Here is a 27865-nt window from a genome sequence, read left to right as displayed (position 1 = left end):
TGGAAACGGATTAAATCGCGTATAATGAATTTAAATTCATTCCGACGTTTCGAACTCTTTACAGCGTTCGTGGTCAACGGGTGACTGAGGAAAAATTACAATGTGCAAAAGCTACCCACATAGAAGAAATATTAACGAACGATTAAGAGTTCGACACGTCGGGATGAATTTTAAATTCATTATACGCGATTTAATCCGTTTTGATAGTTTTATTTAATTTTGTGGTTATTATCCCATCAGAATAATTTTAAGCGGATTCTGTTGTACTTTAATTTTCGGGACAGACGAAGCTAAATCTACTGCTTTTATTAAGCATGGCAAAAAAGGGTAAGTAAGGTGAAATACCCCATAATGGACGGTGATGCCATTATGGACAAAAAAACACAAATCCTTAAAAATAAGTATCTAAAATTAGTTTTTAAAAACTGACAGCTATGTACCATAAACTATTATACAATAATTAATATTGTATACTTACCCTATTATAGGGGCGTCACAATCCATGTAAACCGCTTTGCATGTGACAGCTATTTTGACACTTCTGTATGAGAAGTGTTGCTATGTTAATAAGTTTTTTGCAAAAATTTCATTTTTGGCACAAGCTTTTATCGCCGACTGTACCTTTCTTTTAATAGTCATCTACTGCTCTCCGAGACGTTTCTAAAACCCCTTATTCGATGGGATACGACGTTTCATGAGTCATGACAGAGTTCCTATGACCACCTTTCTGCTCCATCATCAGATCAGCTCCATGATACCACAATATTGCATTATATTATCACGTGATTTACATATGTGTGCAAAATTTCAGCTCAGTCGGAAACCGGGAAGTGGGTCAAACTTAGCTTCTACGTTTTGACGCACACTAACATACTAACAAGGCAAGTTGATAAAAAAGCTTGTAAAAAGTTCAATTTCTACTTCTTTATGCCAAGCTTACTTGTAGGTACAAGTAGTAGATAATAATTTCATAGATATTTTCTATTAACACTAGAATAGTCTCTTATCAGTCCCTGTAGAATAAGCTTGACTTGAATCATCCTCATTACAATTAAAGACGATGATTTCCTCGTTAATTATCTAACGTTGCGAGTGTCAAGTCAACCACCTTTGTAAGGGCACTGCCGCTCACGCCAACCCAAGGAGACTTGCACAATTTGTTCTCTTACGTCCCATGTTGTGTTGGCTAGTCTCATCTGCAGCCTGGCAAATAATTGAGGCACCACCGTCTACGTAAACTGCTTGCATGTGGCAACTATTCGGTACATATGAGAAAAGTGTTGCTATGGTAAAAAAAAACCGGCCAAGTGCGAGTCGGACTCGCCCGCCGAGGGTACCCCGTACAAACTTATTTCAAACTACCTAGTTAAAATAATATCATGTTTCTCATATAACTCTAATGACTTGATTAGAAGACTAGAAGTACCTACTAATGAACATTATTGTGTATAGCGCCATCTTTCGGTGAATTCGCTAACTAATTTGTTCGACCTGTATGGTATGGTATGATGGATTTTCAGGGATAATTCTTTACAATGTTAACCGATTTAAACAGTTTTTAACCGACTTCAAAAAAGGAGGAGGTTCTCAATTCGACTGAATGTTTTTTTTTGTTTTTACTTTATTTGAAAGCAGATGGTTTACGTAACATACCGTATTCATTTGAAGTACAATATACATCCGCAAGGGTGGTTCAATTGAAAGTAAAAATCTGAAAAGTTTTTTGTGAATAAAAAAAAAGTTTCCAAGATACAAACACGATTTTATTTTTCCTGTAATATTTATCATAAAACCAATATTTCCTAAAATTTCCATAATTTTTCGTTGGTAAACTTCGGAGATAATGGGGGGGGGGGCCGGTATTTTTTTTACATTTTCCTTCAAAATTCTTTTAACGATACCCCACTTGACCTAGTAACTTGAAATTTACAGTTTGCCCCCTTTCATTTTGGCCATTTTCTACAATTAAAATACATGAAGTTAAAAAAATTATACTTTCTTCTTGTAGAGGTTTACAACGTTCACAACTATTCAAGTTGATAGCATTAATAGTTCTCGAGATATTTAGTAATATGACAGACGGACAGACAGACGGACAGAGTCGCACCATAAGGGTTCCATAAGCCTGGCCAGAAATACAGGCCGTAAGCCTGGCGTGAGCTTCTCAAGACACTGTATATGAGTATTGTTAGGAGGGCGCTTTTATAGATTCTTAAATAAATTTTTGGTCTCTTTTCACAGATGGGCCATTTTTTTCAAAGTTGTCCACCCCACTTTTTTTGTAACATGAGTGTTTTATACGCGATTCATACTTAGAATCGCGAGGTCTTTCGATCCTGGGGGCCGATTTTTGAGTCTCACTGTCACTAAAATACCGATTGAAAACGGTGAATTGCCTATTATTTTCAGTGACAATTTTCTGAATTCGAACGCCGTAAGACTCAAAAATCGGCCCCCAGGATAGGAAAAAAACAATGTCGCCAAGATTTCCATACATTTTTCAGATCTTCATTCCGTTACCGCCATACAAAATGTATGAAAAAATGGTAACGGAATGGGAAAAAAACCTTGGGACACTTTTTTTCTGGTATTAGGATTGAAAGAGCTCGCGATTCTGAGTGGAAACCACATAAAATTTTCCAAATAAAAAAAAGTGGGGTGGACAACTTTGAAAGAAATGGCCCAGATAATCGTATTAAAAAGCTATATTTCCTTTATCAATGATCTGCACTAACAGTCAACCACCTTAGTAAGGGCACTCGCCGCTCACGCGCTCTCAAGGCGAGTTGCGCAACGCGATGCAAGCATGCTCTATTTCAGTATCAGAAGTATTGGTACAGGAAAATGTAGGTTGATGGGGAAAATTACGCGAAACAGAGGGCGCCACTAGGCACAAATAGGGAGTGGGGTTCTTAGAAACATTCGACGTTTTAGGTGATTTTATAAAAAAAGAACAAATATTTGAAATATCTACATTTTTTACAACAATGCCGACCAAAAATAAGCTTTATTGATGAAATAAAAAACCGGCCAAGAGCGTGTCGGGCCACGCTCAGTGTAGGGTTCCGTAGTTTTCCGTATTTTTCTCAAAAACTACTAAACCTATCAAGTTTAAAACAATTTTCCTAGAAAGTCCTTATAAAGTTCTACTTTTGTGATTTTTTTCATATTTTTTGAACATATGGTTCAAAAGTTAGAGGGGGGGACGCACTTTTTTTTCCTTTAGGAGCGATTATTTCCGAAAATATTAATAATATCAAAAAACGATCTTAGTAAACCCTTATTCATTTGTAAATACCTATCCAACAATATATCACACGTTGGGGTTGGAATGAAAAAAAATAACCGCCCCCACTTTACATGTAGGGGGGGTACCCTAATAAAACATTTTTTTCCATTTTTTATTTTTGCACTTTGTTGGCGTGATTGATATACATATTGGTACCAAATTTCAGCTTTCTAGTGCTAACGGTTACTGAGATTATCCGCGGACGGACGGACGGACAGACAGACATGGCGAAACTATAAGGGTTCCTAGTTGACTACGGAACCCTAAAAAAAGACAAATGCATTTATTATATTGTCTTTTTTTACTATAATTTACAAACATTTTTAAGTACAATTTGATGGCCCCGGCAAGGCCAGAGGTCGCAGGTTCGAGTCCTGCCGGAGGTGTAAAATTTCCATTTTATAATCAGTTAAGTACATAGGGTTTGGTTTGTGATTACAAAAAACCGGCCAAGTGCGAGTCGGGCTCGCGCACAAAGGGTTCCGTAGCAGCAAATATAATAAACTTATTATGTCAATTTATACACCTGCCAAAATTACAGTTAAATCAACCTATCTCAAAAACTATAAGAGATACTTTGATCAAACCAAAAATCGTTGAAAGAGTTAATTAGCATGCATCACCTCTATTTTTTTTAGAATTTTATACCCCGTAGTTATAAAAATAGAGGGGGGGGGACATACTTTTTACGACTTTGAGAGCTGATATCTCAAAAACCGTTCACTTTAAGAAAAATGTTTTTTAGAAAACTTTATATCATTTTAAAAGACCTTTCCATTGATACCCCACACGGGTATGTACATCGAAAAAATTTCATCCCTCAGTTACATGTATGGGGGCCCCACCCCCAATTCTTTTTTTTACTATTTAGTGTCATAATTTTGTAGCGGTTCATACAACACATATTCCCATCAAATTTCATCACTGTAGTACTTATAGTTTCCGAGTAAATCGGCTGTGACAGACGGACAGACGGACAGACGGACAGACGGACAGACGGACATGACGAAACTATAAGGGTTCCGTTTTTGCCATTTTGGCTACGGAACCCTAAAAAGGACATCACTCAGCATGTGCTCTGTCACCGATGGTGCCACATCGCTGGTTTTCCGTGGATCACGCGATCATAGACTTCTTTCGTGTTAATGACGTCACGGTCAACTCATTTACTTTAATGTACCTAGTTCTGTCCGACCTGTTAGATAGAAATTGGATTTAAATATGTTATTAGGTAGAGCCACCGTCCATTCATCGCGCTCTGACATAACACACGCGACAAGCGGGTCAGGGCCCGAGCAGATCCGCGGGCGTCACTATCGCACACACATTATGTCAAACACACACACACACCCACACACACACAGTACATTATACACACCCTGTTTTTATTGAATTCCGTTAACTTTAAGGGATGGTTATTTAGACCAAATACAGTTAATTTATCTAAGGCCCATTTGCACCAACGAAAATGGAAGGTTAACCCGAGGGTTAACCCAACATTTTATATGGAATTTGACAGCTGACAGCCCACTAACCCTGAGTTAAGTGATTGGTGCAAGTGGACCTAAGAAACTAGCGTCTTAACTCTAACGTTATCGAGTTATTCAAAAAATAAAAATAATTACTGAACACGTGTGTGACAGTTTTTACCACTTCCCAATGTTATTTGTTTTGACAATTACTTGACACTAACTTGAATATTATTCTTAAGGGTCTCTCACACTAATTAATTCATTTATTATATATGAAAACGATGAAATATTTTTTTTTGCGAATTTAACTAAAAGTGATATACAGGGTGGTCCCTGATAACGAACCCAACGACATGTCGAATTTAACGGAAAACAAAAAAAAAACACCTTGTTTTTGTTTTCCGTTAAATTCGACACGCAGTTAGGTTCATCATCAGGATCCCTGTATATCGATTTTGGTAAAATTCGAATTTTTTTGTTTCCATACATAATTAATTAGTGTGAGAGGACCTTAATCATAACATAACATTAAAAGTCATTGTCAAGTGTTTGACGGCACCACGACGGCACAGTATGTAAAAAAAATAACATTAGGAAGTGGTAAGGGATGCCACACACGTGTTCAGTAATTAAATTATTTTTTAAATAATTCGATAACCGTAAGAGTTCAGAGGCTTGTTTCGAGAAGTTGATTTTATTAGAACTAAAGAATCGTCCTTAAAGTTAACGGATTTCAATAAAAAACCGGCCAAGAGCGTGTCGGGCCACGCTCAGTGTAGGGTTACGTAGTTTTCCGTATTTTTCTCAAAAACTACTGAACCTATCAAGTTCAAAACCTAGAAAGTCTTTATAAAGTTCTACTTTTGTGATTTTTTTCATATTTTTTAAACATTTGGTTCAAAAGTTAGAGGGTTCTTATTTTTGCACTTTGTTGGCGTGATTGATATACATATTGGTACCAAATTTCAGCTTTCTAGTGCTAACGGTTACGGTTACGGACGGACGGACGGACGGACGACGGACGGACGGACGGACGGACGGACGGACGGACGGACGGACAGACAGACAGACATGGCGAAACTATAAGGGTTCCTAGTTGACTACGGAACCCTAAAAACAGGGTATTGATACTAAAAATGGAGCGAAATTCTAATTTTCTATGGGATTTACTCGCACATTTCCAATTTTTATGTGTTCTGGCTCGTCGGTGATTACGCCCTCAAGGTTTAGGAAGGCACGCGTTTCATGAACTCAATAGGCTAGTTTCCTACTAGTCATATCAGCTTCTTTTTGAGCATTTCTTTATTTTTTGCCAATTTTCTTATTTTGATTTTTTTTAGGGAATTTTAGGTCAATTGTACTCAGAATCACGAGTACTTTCAATCTCACTGGGAGACAAAAAGTGTCCCAGAATTTGCATACAGTTACTTTCCTCTTTTGTTACCCTACACAACATGTACGGAAAATGGCAACAAAATAAGAAAAAATCGTATGGGACAATTTTTTTAACTACTAGGATTGAAAAAGCTAGTGATTCTGAGTAGAAATAGCATAATTTTTTCAAAAATATAACATTTCATAAAAGTGGCAAAAAAAAAGAAATGCTCTTTTAAGAAGTGTCAAAACGATTTGCTAATATGGAATTACTATGAAATACTGAGGAGTGACGTCACGGTCAATTCATTTATATCTTTCCTTTTGACTTTTTAAATATAAATTATGTTCAAACATAACTATTGTCCATAATATATATTTCTTCTAATTATGTGGTGCTTTATTTCGTGCACCGCATAAAATATTTTATTTTAAGCAAAGACATATGTAACTCCGTATAGACGGATAAAGTCTAAGAAAAAACGTACCTCAAAACCATAATGAAAAAGGTACGGTGGCCTAGATGGCGTTACACATTTGGGGAACGCTCGGCTAGATGTCGCTAATATTAATATTTGACATTTTAACACATATCAAGCTAAGAATATGGACCAAAAATCAAAACTGAGGTTCAAAAGTTCTAAGCTTGTGTCGAGAGATGGCAGTCCATGCACTGTGATTACAAATTTTACTTTGACAGTAACTCTCTATAATACTCTATCCTCTTTGATTTTAAGTATAGGAAACTAGCCTTCTGGCCGCTGAGCCCTACATATTTTGCCGCTTTTTTTAATAAGTACCAAGATTTGGTTAACCGTCTATAACTCTGTATACTCCGTGTTTTTATTGAATTCCTCCCGTTTCTGAACAGCAATTGATGTAACATCTGATCTATCGCAGGTGTATGGTTTTTTTAGAATCAAAATTACGAATTTAAGAAAAGTAACTATGCCGTTCTGTTTCCTATAATGGACAGATAAAGTCTAAGAAAAAAAACTTACCTCAGCCAATTTCTTTGTTTGATTCTCAGGCGCTAATATCAATATTTGACAATTTTACCACACATCAAACAACATTTTCTGACTTTTTAAGTATGAAAGCATTAAGTTCAATATATCAGTGATTGTTTTGAATTGCAGTAAGGTTTGAATTCGATGACGTCACTACATCGCTGACAGCGTTTTCGGTGGCCAAAGTAAATAAAAAATTACACACATTTTCGAAAATACGTAGTCATCATACACTTTTCATACCCAAAATCTATAAATATTGTTTTTTTATGACAAATACTACAGATTTACAGAAGATAATCATTTATTGTGCCAAATTCGATATGAGTCTAGTAGCCTATTCATACAACTTATACGAAGCACAAAAGCCCGCAATACCTCCATATCCACTTAAATGACTAGTATGTATTTCGTAGTTCGCAGAACCAGGTATGACATATGAGTATTATAGTTTACAATTTTAACTAACCATTCTTAAACCCTATTTCAAACACGTATGGTATGTTTTAGATTGGTAGTGTTTCTGTTGTTACAAATTGGGCTTTCCAAATAGATATGACGTCAAACATTTCTATTGAATATACCGAAAAGGTATTAACTTTATTGAAATGTATAAACACATACACCTTTATCGAATTAAAGTGTAAAAAAGGCACTTGGAAACATTAAAATCAAACATTTCGATAGAGGGATCCGCAGTAATTGAGGTTTTTCTAGGAATCAAGTTTTTGATATTGCAACTGCGGAAAAAGCGCTTTTTAATCAAATTGTCAACAACCGCTTGTACAAAATATTGCTTTTAAATTAGGTCAGCGATGTCCATGAAAATGATTAGTAGAAAAATATACGCGTAGATATTTTGTTAATCATAAAATTATTTACACCACTATGCATTTAAATACTGATACTTAGAATCGAACCCGAGTGGTCAATCAACAACTCACATTTCCAGATTATTATTGGCCATTTTACACAGATTCGAAAAACGATCAAGGTTCAATTGAATATCACCCCATGCTCCACTTTACACGTTAGTCCGTTTTCAACTTTTCACATTATCCGATCCGATATCGGATGTCGGAAGGATTTTAATGGAAAAAATCCAAGATGGCGCCTGTAATGTATGGGATATCGGTCCGACATCCGATATCGGATCGGATGATGTGAAAACGCACTTAGCACTGTCGAGATTGGCCCCTGGAATTTACTCGTATAAAAAAATCAGTCGAATTGAGAACCTTCTCCTTTTTCTGAAGTCAATAAAATTGAATAAACAGTCAATATAGGCATCATCATTGCCCGCGCAAACGATATGAATAAGCAAAAGACAAAATAAATATAAGTTAGGATCAATGTAAAGCCACAGTGTGTAATAAAGATCACGATAGTACGTACAGTACGGCCACTCCCGCTCCCCGCTGAAGGTGCCGCCCACCCCTCTCGGCTCACAGTTATCGCCTGTCAAAAACGCGAACAGTCGACCTGTCATAATCTCACTCCTACAAGCTTGGTACGCGTTCACCTACACGAGCTTCAGACTGTGTGCTAGGAACGCGCCTCTTTCATATATTTGATCGCCAGTGTCAGAGATGTGGTAAGGCTAAAAACAAGTTACTCAAACAGTATTTTTTTTTTAACTTTTTTTTAATGCACCACGCACGTGCATTGAAAAGTTGCCGCCATGTAAGCGGAAGCACTCTACTTCAACCTGCCGCCAAGTGGTTTTTTACGGGTAATAATTGAAATCACACCGATCACACGCCGCGCTCCCGCGGGATCGCGGGACTTTTGATGATCTTTATCTGTTACTGGTTTGTGAGTTTTTGGGATTGGGTCAAACAGATTTTAATGTATGGGTAATTGGTTATATCTCTCCTGTGGACATTACAAAAGTTAAGAAAATCGCTAATTTTTAGACGACATTCTAAACGGGAAACATTTTTTTAGTTCTTGGTAGGAAAAACCCGAATGTACCAGAGTCGTTTTGTCACATTTTATAAATCTTCTGTAATGACGTTTTTGGGCCAAAATAAAAGAATAGGTAAACCCCTTAAAAATATCCGATCCGATATCGGATGTCGGAAGGATGTCAATGAAAAAAATCGAAGATGGCTCCTGTAATGTATGGGATATCGATCCTATATCCGATATCGGATCGGTCGGATAATGTGAAAACGCACTTATATTTAATCACTTTGTTGTTTGACCGCCCATTCGTCTGTTCCTCTGTACCTGACTGTCCTTTTATCTGGGAACGTGAACCATATATTTATTTGAAAACAAAAAAAAATGTTTTAAGTTTTAGTAAAAAATGATAAGGCCGTCTATAAAATTAAAATAAATGTTTACCTTCTTATTAATAATACTTCCTGTTGACATGAACTAAATAATAAAAAAATACCTAAAAAAAAATTGCAAAAATCTTCCTATCTTAGTTTTTATATACTTACATCGACAGAAAATCGTCTAAAAAAGAGAATGTAAGTAAAACACAAAAATAATAAATATAACTATTTAAGTAGGTACCTACTAGGTTTTTGTACATCGCCCTCGTTACGTGAGTCCCACTCACACTTGGCCGGTTTTTTAAATCGAGAATGTCACAAACTCAGAATCTCTGAAGTCCCGCGGGAAACCCTTAAGACTGCTGATTACATTTTTGACAACCGATTTTAGAACCGCTACTACTTTTAAAAACTGTGCACTCTGAAGCTGCCGTATTTTAAAATTATAAATTAATATTATACCTAAGCAGACCTTGTATAGAGACACAGAGAGTACCAAGACTCAGGTACGTACACACAAATAAATGCCCTTACCGGGACCCGAACCCTACTATGTGCCTTACAAAATACTTTCAACGACAATAACGTCACTGTATTCAGGTTAGAGTTCCTAAAACAACTTAGGTTCAATTTTTCCTCAAACACGCGTAATAAAAAACTAGGGCGTACCCGTAATGAGGTACCTTGACATATTATTCTTATATAAAATAAATATTGTTCATACCAGGAAATTTGTGAGTGTAACGAAATATTTGCTTTTCCTGTAATTTGCTTTATTAACCTAGTTTTTGACCTATTTAGGGTTATGTTTAATATGGACAAGACGACCACCATAGTTCGAACCTCGAAAATTGTCCATAAATATGGCTGTCTACCTCTCAAATACCTGTTTCATTTACTTCAAAATTGTAGTTTTGCATTAAGAACTGAAATAAATATCATACACCAAAGAAAAAGCGACCAACTACACTGCAACCCTTTTTCTGTAGCTCTGCATATGAATATACATAATTATAGGAAAGCATTAAGCTTTTAGATACTATATAGTCTTGGGTAAGACATGAATTTATGAAAAATATCACATCTACTATGCACTCTTTACTGCCTATTTCGAACTACCTCTAAAAATTCCGAGTATCAAAAATGTTCAATAAAAAGCATTTCTTCCTCATTGAGTTATATTTTCACGAAACATCCTAAGTACTTCAGCCTTAGGGCACATTAAGTAGTAAATACTACTTCCACTATTTCCAAGTATCATTAGTTACCGTATAAAAAACTATGGAAACTTTAAATGGTTCAAATTACGGTTCGAAATATGACTGTTGACTTTTTAAACAATATCGGTTTACAGAGTCAACCAATTGGAAACTTAGGCCTCTGTCGAACTATGTCATAGTGACGTTATTAACCAGATGGTAAGAGATGCTTGTCATTTTGACATGGTTGTAGAGTGGCAAAGGGTTCCAATTGGTTAACTATACCATAGATTAAATATAACAAGATCATACCATCCCATACATTAAAATGCGACCGCCTAAGACCGCGCTTACATTCCACCACACATAGATGGCGCCACAAAAAAAAATGTCTTGTAGCTTTCGATTATACTTGTAGATGGCGTTAAGTGTCACTTTTGAAATAGATTTACGGCTCGGAATTGACACTTAATGCCAATCTACAAATAATCGGTGGCAACAAGGCATTTTTTTGTGGCGCCATCTATGTGTGGTGGAGTGTAAGCGCGTTCGTAGGCGGTAGCATTCTAATGTATGGGATGGTATGATCTTGTTATATTTAATTTATGACTATACACAGGTCGGCCCGCCACAAGCTGTTACTGTATGCGATGCCTGCAACTATACATATAGTCTGATTAAAAAGAGCAGAAATTAAAAAGCGGCAACATTGTAGTGTCATCCCTTTCAAGTCAATATGTATCAGAAAACGGGACTGCAGAAATGAAACATTTTAGAAGAATAAAATAAACTTACCCCCTTATTCATAAATAAGGTTATTGTAATATTGAGGTGCTCCAGTGGGTTTGTTGGTAGCATACGGTAATTAATTAATACCAATCTGAATGCTTTAACTATTATTTAAATAAATTGATATACAACATCCACGTGAGTATATCTATAAGCAGGCGTTTAGTTACCAAGTTATCAAGCCGATAAATTTCGTTTTCCCCTCACTAGCTCGGAAACACGTGTTTTATCCTTTAATGCCAGCGGGTAAAAATCATTTTATCCACTAGTGGGTAAAGTAATTTGACCTTGAATATAGTCAAATTGACAAAAGTAGGTGAATTTAGTAATGAAGATGATTTACCACCTTTAGAACTACTGGAAGCAGTGATAAACCATTAACATGTAACCAAATGTTACCAATAAATTTTCATTTTCATTTTCAGTAAACGCATTTTTTGCGTTGTAGTTTCCTCGCTGTAGTGAGGGGAAAAGTTTGTGTTACACACGGGTGCAAATACTGTGTTTTACTTCTCGTGTATTGAAAAACTCGCTAAGTTCAGGATTCTATTCTCGAACCAACTATGTAGGTATAGAATCCTTTCACTTGCTCGTTTTTCAATTCCACACTCGGCGTTAAAATACAACTTTGCCCCCTTGTATAACAAATAACTGTTGTCCTTTTCTATCACACCTATACGGAATCGGAAAGGGACAAACGAACTTTATCGGCTTGATAACTTTAGAATACGTTTATGAATAAGGGAGTTAAAATTTAAATATTTGTTAGCTAGTTAGTTATATGCCGTCTTAATTTTTATATTATGTAAGTTTATGTAAATAACTGATTGTTACATTTACAGTTGCACCAAACCGTCTGTTACCGAATTTAGCATTATTTACCCTAAAAGGAGGGTATTTATATTCGGATTTTTTTTTCTATGAGAATTTCCATACACTTTAGCAATGTGACGCTAAAGTGTCTGATAACTTTGATTGATGATGCAACTTGCCCTATTTTATACATTTTTTCTAATTTCTTTGTATACGATGAGGAAATGCCTTCAGCATCCTTGTTATAAGTACATTAAATTGTATAGTTACACTTGGTCTTATTTTCATTGTGTAAATATTCTCGTTTAAATGAACGACTCTTTAGTTTTAATCTATTTAACTTAATTATGTATATTGGGTGACTTTTTTTATGATATGCAATGTTATGATTGGTCAAAATGTAATGTGGAATTCTGCCTCTGTTGCAACTAAAAGTGTAGGTGTGTATTTTATTTTGTCGTATCGTTTAATTCTGTTTTCTATTAACTAATGGAAAATGTTTATCCTAGTTGAAATCTGTTTTCAATTATTCATGAATAAATGTGCAAGTAAATAAAATAAATTAAATCACACCAACGGAAGGGAAACATTAGGTACAAATTAATGTAATTAAGAAAAAATAAATTTTGATGATTATTTCCATTAAATTGAAATCTTTCCGACATCCGATATCGGATCGGATAATGTGAAAACGCACTTAGGTGTCCATCAAAATTCATGTTTACTTAATTACATTAATTAAAAATAAATGTACAACGGACTTACACATCAGATCAACCCAATACAAACTGAGCAAAGCATGTACCTACTTGCGTTATTCCAGCCACGCTATTCGCCACAGCCATTGGAGTCTGGGGTCCACATTGACAACTAATGCCCTTGCTAGGCCACCAGCGCTTTGTACGTAATGATATATTAATAAATAAATATTATAGGACATTCTTACACAGATTTCATAAGAGCATTAGCGCGTTTTCACATTATCCGATTCGATATCGGATGTCGGACCGATATCCCATACATTACAGGCGCCATCTTGAATTTTTCCATTGAAATCCTTCCGACATCCGATATCGGATCGGATAATGTGAAAACGGCCTTATATTAATGCCTAAATTGAAGAATAAAGAATTTCATTTCTTTCAGATTGACTGAGACCGACGGTAAGTTTAAAATGGCTTGTGTTGTGGATACTCAGACAACAGATACATATACATACATACATACATACATACATATAATCACGCCTGTATCCCATAAAGCGGTAGGCAGAGCACATGAACTACTAAGTTTCAGTGCCACTCTTGGCAAAAAGGGGTTGAAAGAAATCCAAATTGTGACATGACAACAGATATTCATTCCAAATTTCAGCCTCAGGACAGACACTAACGACTACAGAGCTACTACGGACTGACAGACAGACGGACACGAGAAGAAACGCGAAACGATAAAGGTTCCTAATTGACTACGGAACACTAAAAATTAAATTACCCATGGAATTTATGATTTCCCAGAGTATCACGCACAAAATATTATCCGCATGCAAGATATCAGACTTGCAGATCTATTATTAAGAATATTCAGACTTAATTGTAAGTATGTACTTATCTAAGATCGCAAAGTAGACACCGCATTTGTAACGAGTTTATAACACTAGGTGTAGGTACTAGCTTTACCCGCGGTTTCGCTCGCGTTAAATTCGAAATTGCGTAATTATCCATATAAACTTTCACCCCCCATTTTGGGTGGTTAGAAAGAGACAAAAAGTAGCCTATGTCTCTCTCCATCCTTTCAACTATCTCCACTTAAAAAATCACGTCAGTTCGTTGCTCCGTTTTGCCGTGAAAGACGGACAAACAAACAGACACACACACACACTTTCCCGTTTATAATATTAGTATGGATTACGTATCGCTTCCTTCTTAGTCTCCTACTAAAATGCCTATTTTGTTTCTCACCCCGGTCATCATCTATTGCGAATACTCAATTACTCACATCTCACATACGGTAGGGTATCTTATTGTGATCTGTGTAATGAGTCTATTAAGTTTCATCTTGGATTTCAGCTATATAGTTATTATATACTTAGTATATTTCCGGACATAGGTATATATTATGTTTCCCACGCACGAACTAGAATTTCAAGTCAAAAATATCTTATAGCGTCTATGGTCATTTATATATAATCTAGATAAGAAAGAACCTCCTCCTTTTTAGAAGTCTGTTAAAAAACATCATATGGAACATAATTTTACTAAACCGCTGACCCGGGTGGATATATGCAAAGTAAATCATTTTATTATAGACATAAATATCGGATACGAATCCGTAACAGCGGCTTCGCACTAACGGACATAGTGCAAAACCGCTTTTTTCAAGTCCCCAAAATAATTAAAGCTGGCTTAAAAGACTCGACTCCATGTCATAATAGTTTTAAAAAGTTAATACTACCTACTTTGTTGATGTAGTCCTCATAATAACCTCTTACGTTACATTATCTCGGCGGACTAAATAAACACGTACGCTACACCCATCCCTTTCTTTATAGCATATTTCAAAATATTCTGGCCCGATTCCCGTCCGCAAATAGCTTTGGCCAAGACTTAACCGCTACTTTCTCACGAGTGAAAAGCGGTCCGGCTGGGAAATTACTTCCTCGACGGGAAATCGAAAGTAATAGAAAACTGCAATAGATTGCAGTTTAAAGCACAAGTTTAACTATGCCGGTGGCAGGATTGTGAACTAATTTATTGCAAACTGTTTTGTTTGAGCAAGTGAACAGTGGCGCCGTTCGTGACTGTATGTTTAAATTTGTAGTTTGCACGTTTGTGTGTGGCAGTGTAGGTAGCGACATCTATTGAGATATTTTAAAACATTACTTCGCATTTCATTTAATCTGTTTGGCACTGGATAATAAATTGAAATCAATCGTGCTGTTTAAACCGTAAGTTTTTGGTAAGTACCTAAATGCGCAACGACTAACCATAAATAAATGCTATATAAAATTAAAGCAATTATTAGGATTAAGCACCCCAACATAATTGCGTGTCCGCTATTACTATTTTATTCCTAATATCAATTTATTAAAGTTATTAAAAATAAAAGTTGGACTACAAAGAGAAGTACTTATTACAGAGCCATCTAGTTATAATGAGTATAACCATTCACAATAATATGAAAGCTACTACAGTACTACGCTCTAACCTTTGAAGCGCTCGGCGTAGCGGCGCGCTAGTTCCGCTACTCACCGCTAGAGGGCGCTAAAATAAAAAAGCTAAGCTAGGAAATGTAAATAACGCTTACCTTTACCGCCGCCCGCGTCGTTCACCTGGGGCTTCCCGGACCTCTGCATGGGCGGAGCGTTGCCATAATTCATACTCGTACCGTTGTAATCCGAGCTGAGTGGCTCCTGCTTTATCCCGCTAGATGTCGCCGCTAGTTTCTCCGCGAGTAGTGGATTGGCCGAGGCGATGTTGTATCTGTTGCTGATCCCGCTGCCTGAGCGCAGGAGTTGTTGCAACCGCTGTTGGCCATTGTTGGGTATGGATAGTTGATTGGGCTGGTAGTATGAGTTCTGGAGGTGATTACTCGAGCCAGGGGGCGAGATGTTGTTGTTCTCCTCTTGCTGAAATTGGGAAAGGAGAGGGGGTTAAAACTTTGTTGAACAATGGCACAGTATAATAAAGAGTACTATCGTACAGTATGGTCACTCCCGCTCCCCGCTGAAAGTGCCGCCCACCCCCTCTCGGTTACCTCACAGTTACCGCCTGTCAAAAACGCGAACAGTCGACCTGTCATATTTAACTCATGCAAGCATAGTACGCGTTCACCTACACGAGCTTAGACTGTGTGCTAGGAACGCGCCTCTTTCATATACATATTTGATGCCAGTGTCCGAGATGTGACAATGGTTTAATTCTGTTAATGAGCCTCTTGCTGGATATAACCACTCACACGCTTCCAGTAGCTAGAGCTAAAAGCTTAGTACCTCTGAATTTCTTGCAGTATAGCGGAGTATTGAAAGTGATTAATTTTATGTCAAAAATGGTTCCTTCATTATATATGTAAATATCGGTAGAGACCTAAGGGACCTATGGGATTCTTATTTTCTAAGGGGAGTATAATCTTTACGCCTACGCTTTCTATGTTGGCGCCTTCTCTATCGACTTCGTTTGAGTTATACTATTTTTAGTTTTGTGTGATCCTCTGCAAACAGCCGATAATTATGTATTGTAATATTTGTAATATTATGGGTAGATTGGGTAGATAAACTCTGACCACATTACGTTTTCATGTCATTGTCTCTGAACTAATATCTAAACAACGATACTTACTGCAAAATTTGTACAAATCAGGTGTAGTCAGTGTTAACTAGTAAGTAGAAACACTTATAAACTTAAATAGATACCTACCATACACTAAAGAAAAAGCGATCAATCACACTGGTGGTGGTGGCTAGTAGCAACACTTGTTTGTCCCTTTACGACTTATTGGTATGACAGAAAGGACAAACGTTTTCTACCGGCAACGTTTATGAATAAGGCGGTTACTCTATAATACAATTGTACTTAACACAGCAAAAGGGAATGTACAAGTTTCTAATGGGGTGGCAACGCGCATGTGACACTGTTTGAGTTGCAGGCGTCCATAGGTTACGGTGACCGCTTTACATCAGGCGGGCCGTATACTTGTTTGCCACCGACGTAGTATTAAAAAAAAAATTCATGTTTACCTTAATCTCAATAGGCGGCACCGTAGTAGCATTAGTCAGGTCCGTAAAGAATGTGTCGAAGTTGTCAAACGCGGTCTCCCCTAGCTGCTTCAGAATATCATCCGGGTCCGCTGCTTCCGTCACGTCGGGCTCCAGCGTCAGACCCCCGACGATGTTCGACAGCTCCGCTTGCGATAATTCGCCGAGAGATGTCGCCATTTGCTGCAGCTGCGCGGCCGCCTGCCCGCTCGCGGCAGCTACCGCGTCCTGAAAAATTATAGTTTTGGAGGTTATACACTGAAAGTTTAAGTTAATAGTGTTAGGGCACATATGTAAGTGTGCACGGGAAAACGTCCCACTTTGTCGATAGCCATAAAGCCGCTTTGTCAGTTTATTCATATAAATATACAAGTAAATCTCGCCTTAATGGTAACCGACAAAGTGGGACGTTTCACTAAACACACTCACATATGATCAATCAAATTTGGGGTTTGTAGTTTAACTTTGACAACTTCAAAAATTAATCATAAAAAAATTATTTTAGTTACTTAAAATGTACAGAAATTAGATAAATATACTAATTCAGGCATAGCCTTTCGCACGGCAATATAATTTAATTCAAAGCATACTCACTTGTAAACAATTGGAGAGGTCAACCATTCTACCCTCATTTTCAGCTGACCACCACTCATCTTCTATAAATGGCATCGCCAAAGGCAACGACGCAGCATGCGTCCCCGCCACCTTGCGCCGCTATCGCACGCCAGATGGCGCTGTCTTCAACACAACACTGTCACTGAACCACTGAATGTTGTTGCACTTGCGCGCGTAACCGTCATTTGTGGACGGGAGTTATCTCACTGCTTGTTTTCCCATCGGCTGCCTGCGAACATGGAGAGCGTAGGCTTTCACGTCTTTAAAAGAATCCACACCCCAATTTGTAGGTTAGAATTGTGCTTTGAACATCTGCCAAGCGCTGGTGAGAAGGCTGGTTATAGTGCGATTGTTAGCAGTAATTATTTCTATATCCATGACCTTGCACAACAATGATTGGCAAACGTAATTGAACACCGATCTATCAGGGTTTGTAATTGATAAGGGCAACGGCGGATGATGTTGATGACGAGGATATTAAGAAAATGAGTGTTAGAAAGGCAAGGCAGAGTTAGTTTATGACAATACTATTATATACTATAAATTTAGTTGCTAATCACAATAATAGAGGGCGCCGCTTAAAATAATTCGTAAGCCTTTCTTAATATTTTCGAAATTACGACATCATAACACCCTCTAGTGCTTTTTGATAGAACTCAACGAAGGATTAATTTAAGTAACAGTAACTTTGCATCTAGACTGTGTTAGACCATTCAATCATTGTCAATTTTTATAATAAAGTGCTGTATTTGTTCTGTTGTCATGTATTTTTATTTGACAGCAAGGCTGCTCCACGAAGTCATAAATAGTAAATTGGTACCGAGTTTGTTTCAATGTTGTATTCTGACATTTCTGACATGAAATGAGCCGCCGATGTATTTAATTACTGTTTAGTATGGGCAATTATAGCACAACTGAGCTCGGATTTGAGTTCTTTGTTTCATTTCTTAACTAGGCGCGTATAATTTGAGTGTTAGTCTTTTTTTTACTGGTTACATTTTTGTTAGTCATTAGCCAGAGTAGAACTTATGTTTATGCTTTAAAAAGGGAATGAACATACAAATGGGTATAAAGCTGAGATTTTTCATCAGAATAAAACAATTTTATACCATAGAGAAAACTGGACAAAACACAATTTAAGTTTTCATTTTCTCTAAGTTACAAAATTGTTCTTTCGTTAGCAGTCTCTGCTATTGTCAAAAATAATTTGGAATAAAACAAATGCCTATTCATTATTACAAATGTTAGAATGCCAATGTAGAGTACTTTTATCCTGAAGAAATCTAAGCTATTTAAAATGATGAGCCAAGATATAGTGTCATAAAATTAATTGTGCATACTTAGTAACATTTTCCAATGGTTGTAGATGAATAGATTCTCGAGTGGTTCAAGTGGATAGATAGCTGATACCTCATTGCGATATCCAAAAGAGGAAAATAATCAAATTGCGATATTGTTGGATCCTAGATGGGGCAGACCTTCGTCGAGTTAGATATCTAAAACCATTAAAGTAGCATACTCATTATCTAAAATTAATAATTACGGTGCAATAGTATAAATATACTTCGATACAACAATGTATTATAATTGTATTATTAAACTATTAAAGCACAAAATGGTTTATAAGACACTATAGTTTTTATGTACATACTTTTACTAACTCTTTCTCATTGTCTTTGTTGTGAAACTACGTAATTAATTCAGGATATAAGATATTCTAAATAACAAAGAATTTACGTACAAGTATATGAATAAAAATATGTGTGTCTTGCACTGCGACGCACGACATTGAAATTACAAATATAAATAAACGAGCAAACACAGATGGCGCTGTAAGTGCTAAATCCAAAAAACCCAGAAATGCATTTTTTTATTCATAATCTGTACTTTTTTAACCTCAACGTGCGTCGGAGTGCGTCACGTGAGCACTGATACGTCGTGGTTATCAATGCGCCGAGTTCACCTGGCGACGATCCGTTGGAGAGGGCGGCGCACGCGCACCATGGGCTGCGCCGTTCTGGGGACAAGAGAGAAGCACATTGATAATTTAGACTAGGGAATTTGTTTTATTAGTTTTTTATGTTGTGTTGTGTGGTGATGAATGATTGAAGAGTAAGTGTATTATTTTTTTTGTTATTTTTAATGTTTTTTAAAATTTTTAATTTTAAAAATCTTTTAATTTCTCTCATAAGTTTCAAATTTATGTTTTTTACTAAGTTTATCCGAATGACATTAACTATAATGTATTTTCTTATTAAGCCTAAATATTTTGGTAGTCAATATAATTGTATGTGCTTTCGGTCAAATCAAAGCAGAACTCTATCAAAAGCGAACTAAAGCTATTCAGTGCCGCAAAAACTATATAAATTAATCAGCATCGCAACAATCGTAACATCATCGCAATACATGGAGAATTAAAAAAAAAACAATGCACGGAAGGCTAGCAACACTACGAAGAAGCCACAGACAAAAAATGCGAACAATGAACGCTCTTTCACTATAATTGGCATTAAAAAAAGTAAACGACTTTTGTTTTCTAAACGCTTCCTATTCGTGGTGCACTTTCTTCGCTGCCATTGCGTTTATACGCGTCGTTTAAAACGTTATGAGCGACTGTTGCAAAGTGACATTTTAAAATGGAAGGTGATTTGGTTTTTACGCGATTTATGTTTTTGGTAGGTTTTAAATTATTGTCATTTATTTAGTAAAAAAATACTTGTTATTCATAAAGAAGAAATGCATAAAATAATAATAAGTATGTAATTTATAAAGTTACCTACATTACATACAAACTATTTCTTCAATTAGTATATTTGGACAGTTTACTAACAATATAAATAAATAAACATCATAAACTGCGTACAAAATGTAAAAATAGCGAATGGCCGTGATATAACTTTGCCACGTAATATGTACTGCATATTAATGCAACTGCATTATTCATTGAGTTTTGATACGGCAATTAAAATGCATGAAAAATTTACACTGCTATTAATAAGGCACACGAATTTAAAAATTAAGAACCTACTTATTTTCAAACGAAATCTAATGTGCAAGTTAATTTTAAATAAATCTAGTATAGGTACGCTACTTGACAATAGATGGCGACATTAGATATATGTATAGCGCCATCTCTTATTCGATACATTCATTATAACAGCTCTGGCCTAAGGTATTTTTCCCCACACCGCAAAGCTATTATAGTTGATTTATAGACTTTAGTCCGATGAGTTGAGCCTTGATTTAACTTCCTACTGCACGGCAAAGACCTTGCGCACGCGATGACGACTCAGTTATACAATATTAGAAATTACACCACTTGACTTTTATCGATTGATTATAAACTTTATTGGTTCGTGATTATGATGCGTTTAGTTCGTGCTCCTTGTAGAAGCTGTTTGGGAATGTTTTTGTTTTATTTTTAGATTTATTTGATCTGATTTAAGTTCGTGTAGATGCAATTATCAGATACCTGGGCAATCTACCGTGATAGCTTTATTAAAATGCATACCTAATTGTATTTAGACGTAAAATATTACGATTTACATAAACAATAATATAATTAAAACAAATTTTCGATATTGCGAATATGCAAATGTATTAAAACATGATATCTAACAAACAGACCATTAAATCGGAACACACTACGCGGATCGTGCGACCTAATGCACGGAACAAAAGATCCAGCGAGCCAGATTTCGATCGGACGTCCATGCGCTCAAACGTCCGCGTCCGTCGACAGTTTGCACGGTTATGTGTATTTCCATTGTCCAATTCCCGTCCGCGGTCGATTTACGACGGACGTCCGCGTAGTGTGTTCCTAGCTTAAATGTTAGTTAACTACATACAAGACATTGTAAATAATGTGGCTCGAGGAAGAGCCTTCAACATTCTATCACGAGATCATTATGGTTGTTATATTCAATTAAAAACGCACTTAGGTAACCAATTATTGACTTTATAATTCAATTTCGTATAAATTTATTTGTCGTTGGCTTTTTGTTAAATGGCTTTAATGGCTGCGTGGACTGAAACGGAAAGTTGACGTTTCGTTTCACAGTAATTTATGACATAATTATAGAATTCTGTTGTAAAATTCGATAAGTTTATCGATTATAATTTATTTAATAACTAATAACATACAATCAAATGTGAAACTACTTAGTTTGAATATATAACAAAAATTATTTGTTGCTCGAGGTTGCTCGTTTGCCAAGACCAATCCAACAAATGAATGCGTAAACCGAAACGTGAAGTTTTTGTTTAGTTTTCATCTGACATTTCTGCTTATTGATTTTAAGACCGGCAATAAACTTATTATTCACAGAAAACTGTAAAAACGTAATTTCTATAAGTGAAACAATGTCGGATAATAGTGATACCGGGGGCAATGACCCCGAGCCCACGCCGGGCACGAGTGGCTTGCAGGACTTCAGCAAACTCGAAGTAAAATCCGACGACGAAGGCGATGGTTCTACTTCAGATTCGGAAATAAATGCGTACAGTTTGAGATTTAATCCTATGAAGGCTCTGTATTCGGACAGAATGATGCTGCCAGTGCCCGACGCGCCTGTGTATGAGAATTTGCAGCAATTTGAGGCTGCATTGTTGAAAAATCAGGAGATATTGGCTGTGGGTATGGGGCAGCAAGTTCAGGAGCGAGAGAAGAAGAAATTGGAGCGTAAACAGGCATACGAGCAAGCGCTTGAAGAGAAAAACAGGCAGCGGTTTGCGAAGTACGAAGGTGAGTTTTGAGGTTATGTTTTGGTACGGTCGGCGCGCGCCCGACTGTTGCGTCACTGCTCTGACAGGCGGCAGCGTGATTCCGTCTCGCTCTTTGTAGTTTCTTAACTATGGCTTGAGATTTACAATGTTTTTGTTTAGGTTTAGGTTTTATAATATAAATTAAATTGAATTTAAATTTAGTCTTTGTCTGCTAAAATAGTATTCATTTTGTAGTTCTTAACGGTCCAATTAGCCATTCATATAGTGAAACAAAATGACAATATAAACTGAACAGTTCGAAGCTTAAACCAAATAAATTAAAGTTTTAAGTGTGTACTGTTTAAAAGTTGGACAATCATACTTATGTGTCTGATAGTCTTGGGCTCGGATTCCATTACGGACATTAATTTGTCTCACAAACATGGAAAATTCTGTAAGAGTCTTCATATTTAAGACTACATCATCGTACAAGCTGGGCTAGGTTCATCTGAGTATGGTGTCCCAAATTTTTGTGAAATAACTTAAATCGGAACCTGATGTTGCAGTGCAATAACTTTACCTTTAGTAAATAACTTTTAACTTGTAAATCTTAATACCGTTAATATAACTTGATGAAGAAAGTTTATTTTTCGATTAGACTTACTACAATGCTCATCCATATTATTATATAATATTATTATTTCATTTATTTATCTTTTTCTTAGATTAGGTTTTTTTATAATATGATTATAAAAGTAAAATACAAAACCACATACAAAACAATACAAAATATACAAACACATTATAAAAAACCTAACCTAGGGTGCCGCCAGCAGGGGGGCAGGGCCCAAGCTGCCGGTGGTTAGGGCTGCAGAGAGAGGAACCGTCGGACTATCCGCGCCGTGTCCAAGATCACCGCCTTCTGCATCTGACCCTTGATCCAACCACCTAGCGAGAGTCTCTCGAGATGTTGGTCGAGACTCTTTGCTATGAGACCGTTCGCTGAAACGACTATCGGGACAATGATCGTCGAATCAACATCCCACATGGCGGTTATCTCGTGAGCCAAGTCTAGGTACTTACTGGACTTGTCCTTCTCAGCTTTCACGAGATTCTCATCATGGGGGATGGTGATGTCAACGAGCACAGCCCGGCGTTGCAGTCGATCTATTATCACAATGTCAGGCTTATTGGCTACAATAGTCCTGTCAGTGATAATAGATCGATCCCAATAGAGCGTGGCACGACCATTTTCGAGAACTGGCGCAGGTAAGTACTTGTAATACGGTACTTCGCGGCCCACAAGGCCGTATTGAAGAGCAAGTTGCTGGTGAATAATCCTGGCTACGAGATTATGTCTGTGCAAGTACTCGCCGTTAGCTAGATGAGAACAACCGGAAATGATATGCCTGAGTGACTCTCCGGGACGGCGGCATGCCCGACAAATGTCGACCGTACCGTCCTTCAGGATATATTTCCGGTAGTTGTTCGTCATCATAACTTCGTCCGCAATTGCACAGGCAAAACCCTCGGTTTCTCCGAAGAGGTCCCCGAATCGTAACCAGTTCACCGATGCGAGCAGATCTACATCGGGTCCCGTGAGGGCCTTGTAGAACCGCCCGTGTAGCTGCTTGCTCTCCCATACCGCCCTGCGGTCCGCAGTACTTAGTACCACAGGTTTGCGCCAGTTCTGTTTCGCCAAGGAGAGCGGCGTGAGGTTTCCGTCCACTGCCACCACATCACGATGCATCCCGCACTCGTTGTTAAGGAAGTAATTCCTGAGATTGTACACCTCACGGTTGTGGAGATTTTTGGCGTTTAGGAAGCCTCGACCTCCGCACTTCCGTGGGATGTACAATCTCATAACAGACGAGCGCGGGTGTAACATACGGTGTGTGGTAAGCAGTGAGCGGACCCTCCGATCCAGGGCGTCCAGCTCAGTCTGTGTCCACCGTAGTATGCCAAAGGAGTATGTGAGTAGAGGCATTACCCAGGCGTTAAAGGCGCGCACTTTGTTGCCTCCTGACAAAAGACTGTTAAGGACTTTTGTGAGCCGACTGAAAAAGCGCTCCTTCACCGACCGTCTAATGCCAACATCCTCAATACCCAACGACTGTGACATACCAAGGTACTTATAGGTTTCTGATTCAGAGATAGATCTGAACGACATCGTCTCAGAAAGTTGTAAATTTTCTGAATTTACAACCTCCCCCCGCTGTACATGCATAACCGCACACTTATCGACACCAAACTCCATTCTAATGGCGGTACTGAAAACTTCTGTGGTTTTCAATAGCACCATCAGGTCTTGGGTGTTCGGTGCAAATAGTTTGAGATCGTCCATGTACAGAAGGTGAGAGATGACTTCACCCTCTCTCCGAAGCCGGCAACCTAGCCCTGAATCCTTCATTATTTATTATTAATATTATAAATGGGAAAGTGTGTGTTTGTTTGTTTGTCCGTCTTTCACGGCGAAACGGAGCGACGAATTGTCGTAATTTTTTAAGTAAAGATAGTTGAATGGATGGAGAGTGACATAGGCTACTTTTTGTCTCTTTCTAACCCCCCACTTCCCTAAAATGAAGATTGGAAGTTTTTATGGAGCATTCCACAGTTTTCGACTTTAAAGCGAGTGAAGCCGCGGGCAAAAGCTAGTAAGAATATAAAATAAGACTTCACTGGCTCTCTCCCACGGTATAGTACATTACTACAGAGGCCGGGACAAAGGGTTGCCGGCCGAAGACATATGAAATAAATAAAGTCTACTGAAAATAGTAACTTTGGATGGCTGTATCTCCTAAACGGTGCGTCGTAGCGCAAAAATAATCGAATTTTCGTTCCCCTTTGATGCCCCGTATACGCTTATAAAAAACATAAAGTTATAAAAAAATTAAAAAAAAAAACGAAAAAAATTTTTTTTGTATGAAAACGCACCCATAATCAAATATTGTCTAGGGCCCGTACCAGTTGCAGTCGGCACGTCTATAAAGCCCCTTATAGTTTTTTTTTAATTGGCTAAATACCTGGATGTTATGTCACAAATATCTGTGTTTGGAAATTAAAAAAGAAGACTTTGCCGGCCTTGGCCTGCAAGGTTTGTATGAAATTCCATTATCTATCAATCGTCCTAGCCGCACCTGCAACGTCATACTTCGCTGCCAATTATAAGGCACATAACATCAATATTTCATACCATGTTTGAGAAAAATACTTTTCGATCACTGTTTTCATTAATAGGCAATACTGCCAATAATCATTAGATATTTAATACAGCCACTATGGTGGAGAACTATTGAAAAGACCGTACAATGATCCCAACAACCACAACTGACAAGTATATGTGACGTTATCTGGGTAAGCACCTTATCGTCGATGGCGCTTACGTCCCGCGGCGTCGTATTTGTACACGAACATCGCTCATAACGCAGTAAGCGCCAATAAGGTCCCTTTACCCAGATAATGTCACATATGACTAAGAAGACAATCATTATGACCAATTAAAGATAATTAAATGTGGCATATTACTAAGAATTTTTTGGCACTTGTTCCTACATAAATTGAGGACTTTACTGTGTGAATAGTCGCCTTACGTATGATTTTTTTATTATTATTATGAATAGGTAGACGTTTGACCATGATCACACCTGATGGTAAGTGATGATGCGGTCTACGGTGGAGCACGCTTACCTATGAGATACTTATTTACTCTCGCTTTAAAGAAACCAGAATTGTACTCATGCGGAAACACAGACTCAGGCAGGAAACACAGACTATTTATTTTTAAATATGTGTATCTAAGGAGATGAAAAAATATATGAGCCCTTTCTATTTTCATTGATCACCTTTTTCAGAATAGTCCCAAATATTTGGGAGAATGTTATAATAATCTAATTGAAGTTATGAAAAATCAAACTTTGTATAGTACAAGTGCCGTTAAATTGCACATAATTGATTATGTTGTACAGAATTTTATTAAATTCTGAGAATAATTAAACCACATCCAGAAAACAAAATAATCCAGATAATTAAAATACGACTAAAGGGAGTGTTTTAAATCTACACGAGTTACGAGTTTCCTTTTCGCACGTTTTTTTATTTAATCCCCGGCGCAAAAACGACGGGGTGTTGTAAGTTTGACTTGTCTGTCTGTCTGTTTGTGTGTGTGTCTGTCTGTGGCATCGTAGCTCCCGAACGGATGAACCGATTTAGAATTTTTTTTGTTTGAAAGCTGAAATTAGTCAGGAGTGTTCTTAGCCATGTTTCATAGAAATCGGTCCACTATGTCGGGTTTTTTTTTAAACGTTAATTTTGTGGTTAGTTTATTTTATTTGTTTGTGTCGTTGGCTAGCCCCGCATTTCGCACGTGGTAAGCCGTAGGGTCTCGTCAGGCCGTTGTACGCAGCGCAAGCCGACGACCCCCGGGCCACCCAGGCGACGTTAGATCTTAGATTACTTTAAACTATCTGGTGGTCTAGCTTTTCATCTAGGTGAAATAGGCTGGTTTTATATAAAAAAAAAAAAAAACAGATTGATCGTCCTATTTAGTTGGGTTTTTTACTTATCATTTTCAAGTACGTATGCAACCCCCAAACTTTGCTCTATAGATTGCATTGATAGCAGTTTTTCATTTCACTGAATTAGGCTGGTTTTATATACTAAAACAATTTGATTGACCTATTTCACAAGTCTTCTTGAGCTTACTGTGGGCCTCAGTCAATCTGTGTAAGAATGTCCTATAATATTTATATTTTTTAATTTTAATTTTATTTTATTTATTTATGACCTGTTGAAACTGTTTGGTTTTTTACTTTAATCATTTTCAACGCACGCTCGCACGTTTATCCCCGAAAAATCCCAGTTTTGTAACCCCTGACGCAAAAACGACGGGAGTTAAATAAATAAATATATAAATAAATATTGGGGACACCTTACACAGATCAACTTAGCCCCAAACTAAGCAAAGCTTGTACTATGGGTGCAAGGCGACGATATACATACTTAAATAGATCAATACATACTTATATACATAGAAAACATCCATGACTCAGGAACAAATATTTGTGCTCATCAAATGTCTACCGGGATTCGAACCCAGGACCGCGGCTTAGCAGGCAGGGTCACTACCGACTGAGCCAGACCAGTCGTCAAAAGTCGTTGTAAGTTTGACGTGTCTGTCTGTCTGTGTGTGTATCTGTCTGTGGCATCGTAGTTCCCGAACGGATGAACCAATTTAGCTTTAGATTTTGTTGTTTGTAAGCTGAGTTAGTCGGGAGAGTTCTTAGCCCTGTTTAATTAAAATCAGTCCAAATTTTAATTTTGTGGGTTAGGTTATCAACTAATCGCACGTAACCCCCAATATTTCACTATAAATAACATTGCATACAGATTTTCATTTGATCGAATTATGCTGGTTTGATCAAGTATTTCCAGACCGATACGACCTTCAAACCTTCAAGGAAAGAGCGTAAACCCATCTTAAAGGCCGGCAACGCCCCTCCAACACTTCTGGTGTTTCGGGTGTCCATGGGCAGCACTGATCGCTTACCATCAGGCGACCTGTCTGTT

The 27865-nt window shown here is 37.4% G+C and overlaps 2 protein-coding genes across 9 annotated transcripts in view; one reads left to right on the top strand and one right to left on the bottom strand.

Annotated features, from left to right (window-relative positions):
* The window catches only part of LOC125241595 (ecdysone-induced protein 74EF), a 320422-nt gene that overhangs the window by 159717 nt on the left and 132840 nt on the right, over positions 1–27865 (bottom strand). For 3 of the 8 annotated variants that reach the window (XM_048150148.1, XM_048150143.1, XM_048150145.1), the window contains exons 4-7: positions 19493–19613; positions 17576–17825; positions 16964–17209; positions 15535–15856 (exon numbers count right to left, since the gene is read on the bottom strand). In XM_048150148.1, coding sequence (XP_048006105.1) covers positions 15535–15856; positions 16964–17209; positions 17576–17650 — 643 coding nt within the window. In that variant the 5' untranslated portion in view covers positions 17651–17825; positions 19493–19613. Of the gene's footprint in view, positions 1–15534; positions 15857–16963; positions 17210–17575; positions 17826–18936; positions 19093–19492; positions 19614–27865 lie in introns of all 8 variants that reach the window. The other 5 variants (XM_048150150.1, XM_048150146.1, XM_048150147.1 and 2 more) reach the window with 4 other exon arrangements.
* LOC125241596 (U7 snRNA-associated Sm-like protein LSm11) overlaps positions 21936–27865 on the top strand; it is a 72649-nt gene continuing 66719 nt past the window's right edge. The window contains exon 1 of the mRNA XM_048150153.1: positions 21936–22340. Within this exon, the coding sequence (XP_048006110.1) occupies positions 21959–22340 (382 nt within the window). The 5' untranslated portion in view covers positions 21936–21958. The remainder of the gene's footprint in view (positions 22341–27865) is intronic.

This window comes from Leguminivora glycinivorella, chromosome Z, assembly GCF_023078275.1.
Source record: "Leguminivora glycinivorella isolate SPB_JAAS2020 chromosome Z, LegGlyc_1.1, whole genome shotgun sequence".
Classification (NCBI taxonomy): domain Eukaryota; kingdom Metazoa; phylum Arthropoda; class Insecta; order Lepidoptera; family Tortricidae; genus Leguminivora; species Leguminivora glycinivorella.
The sequence above is the reverse complement of the archived record's forward strand: the minus strand, read 5'-3'. Positions and strand labels throughout refer to the sequence as shown.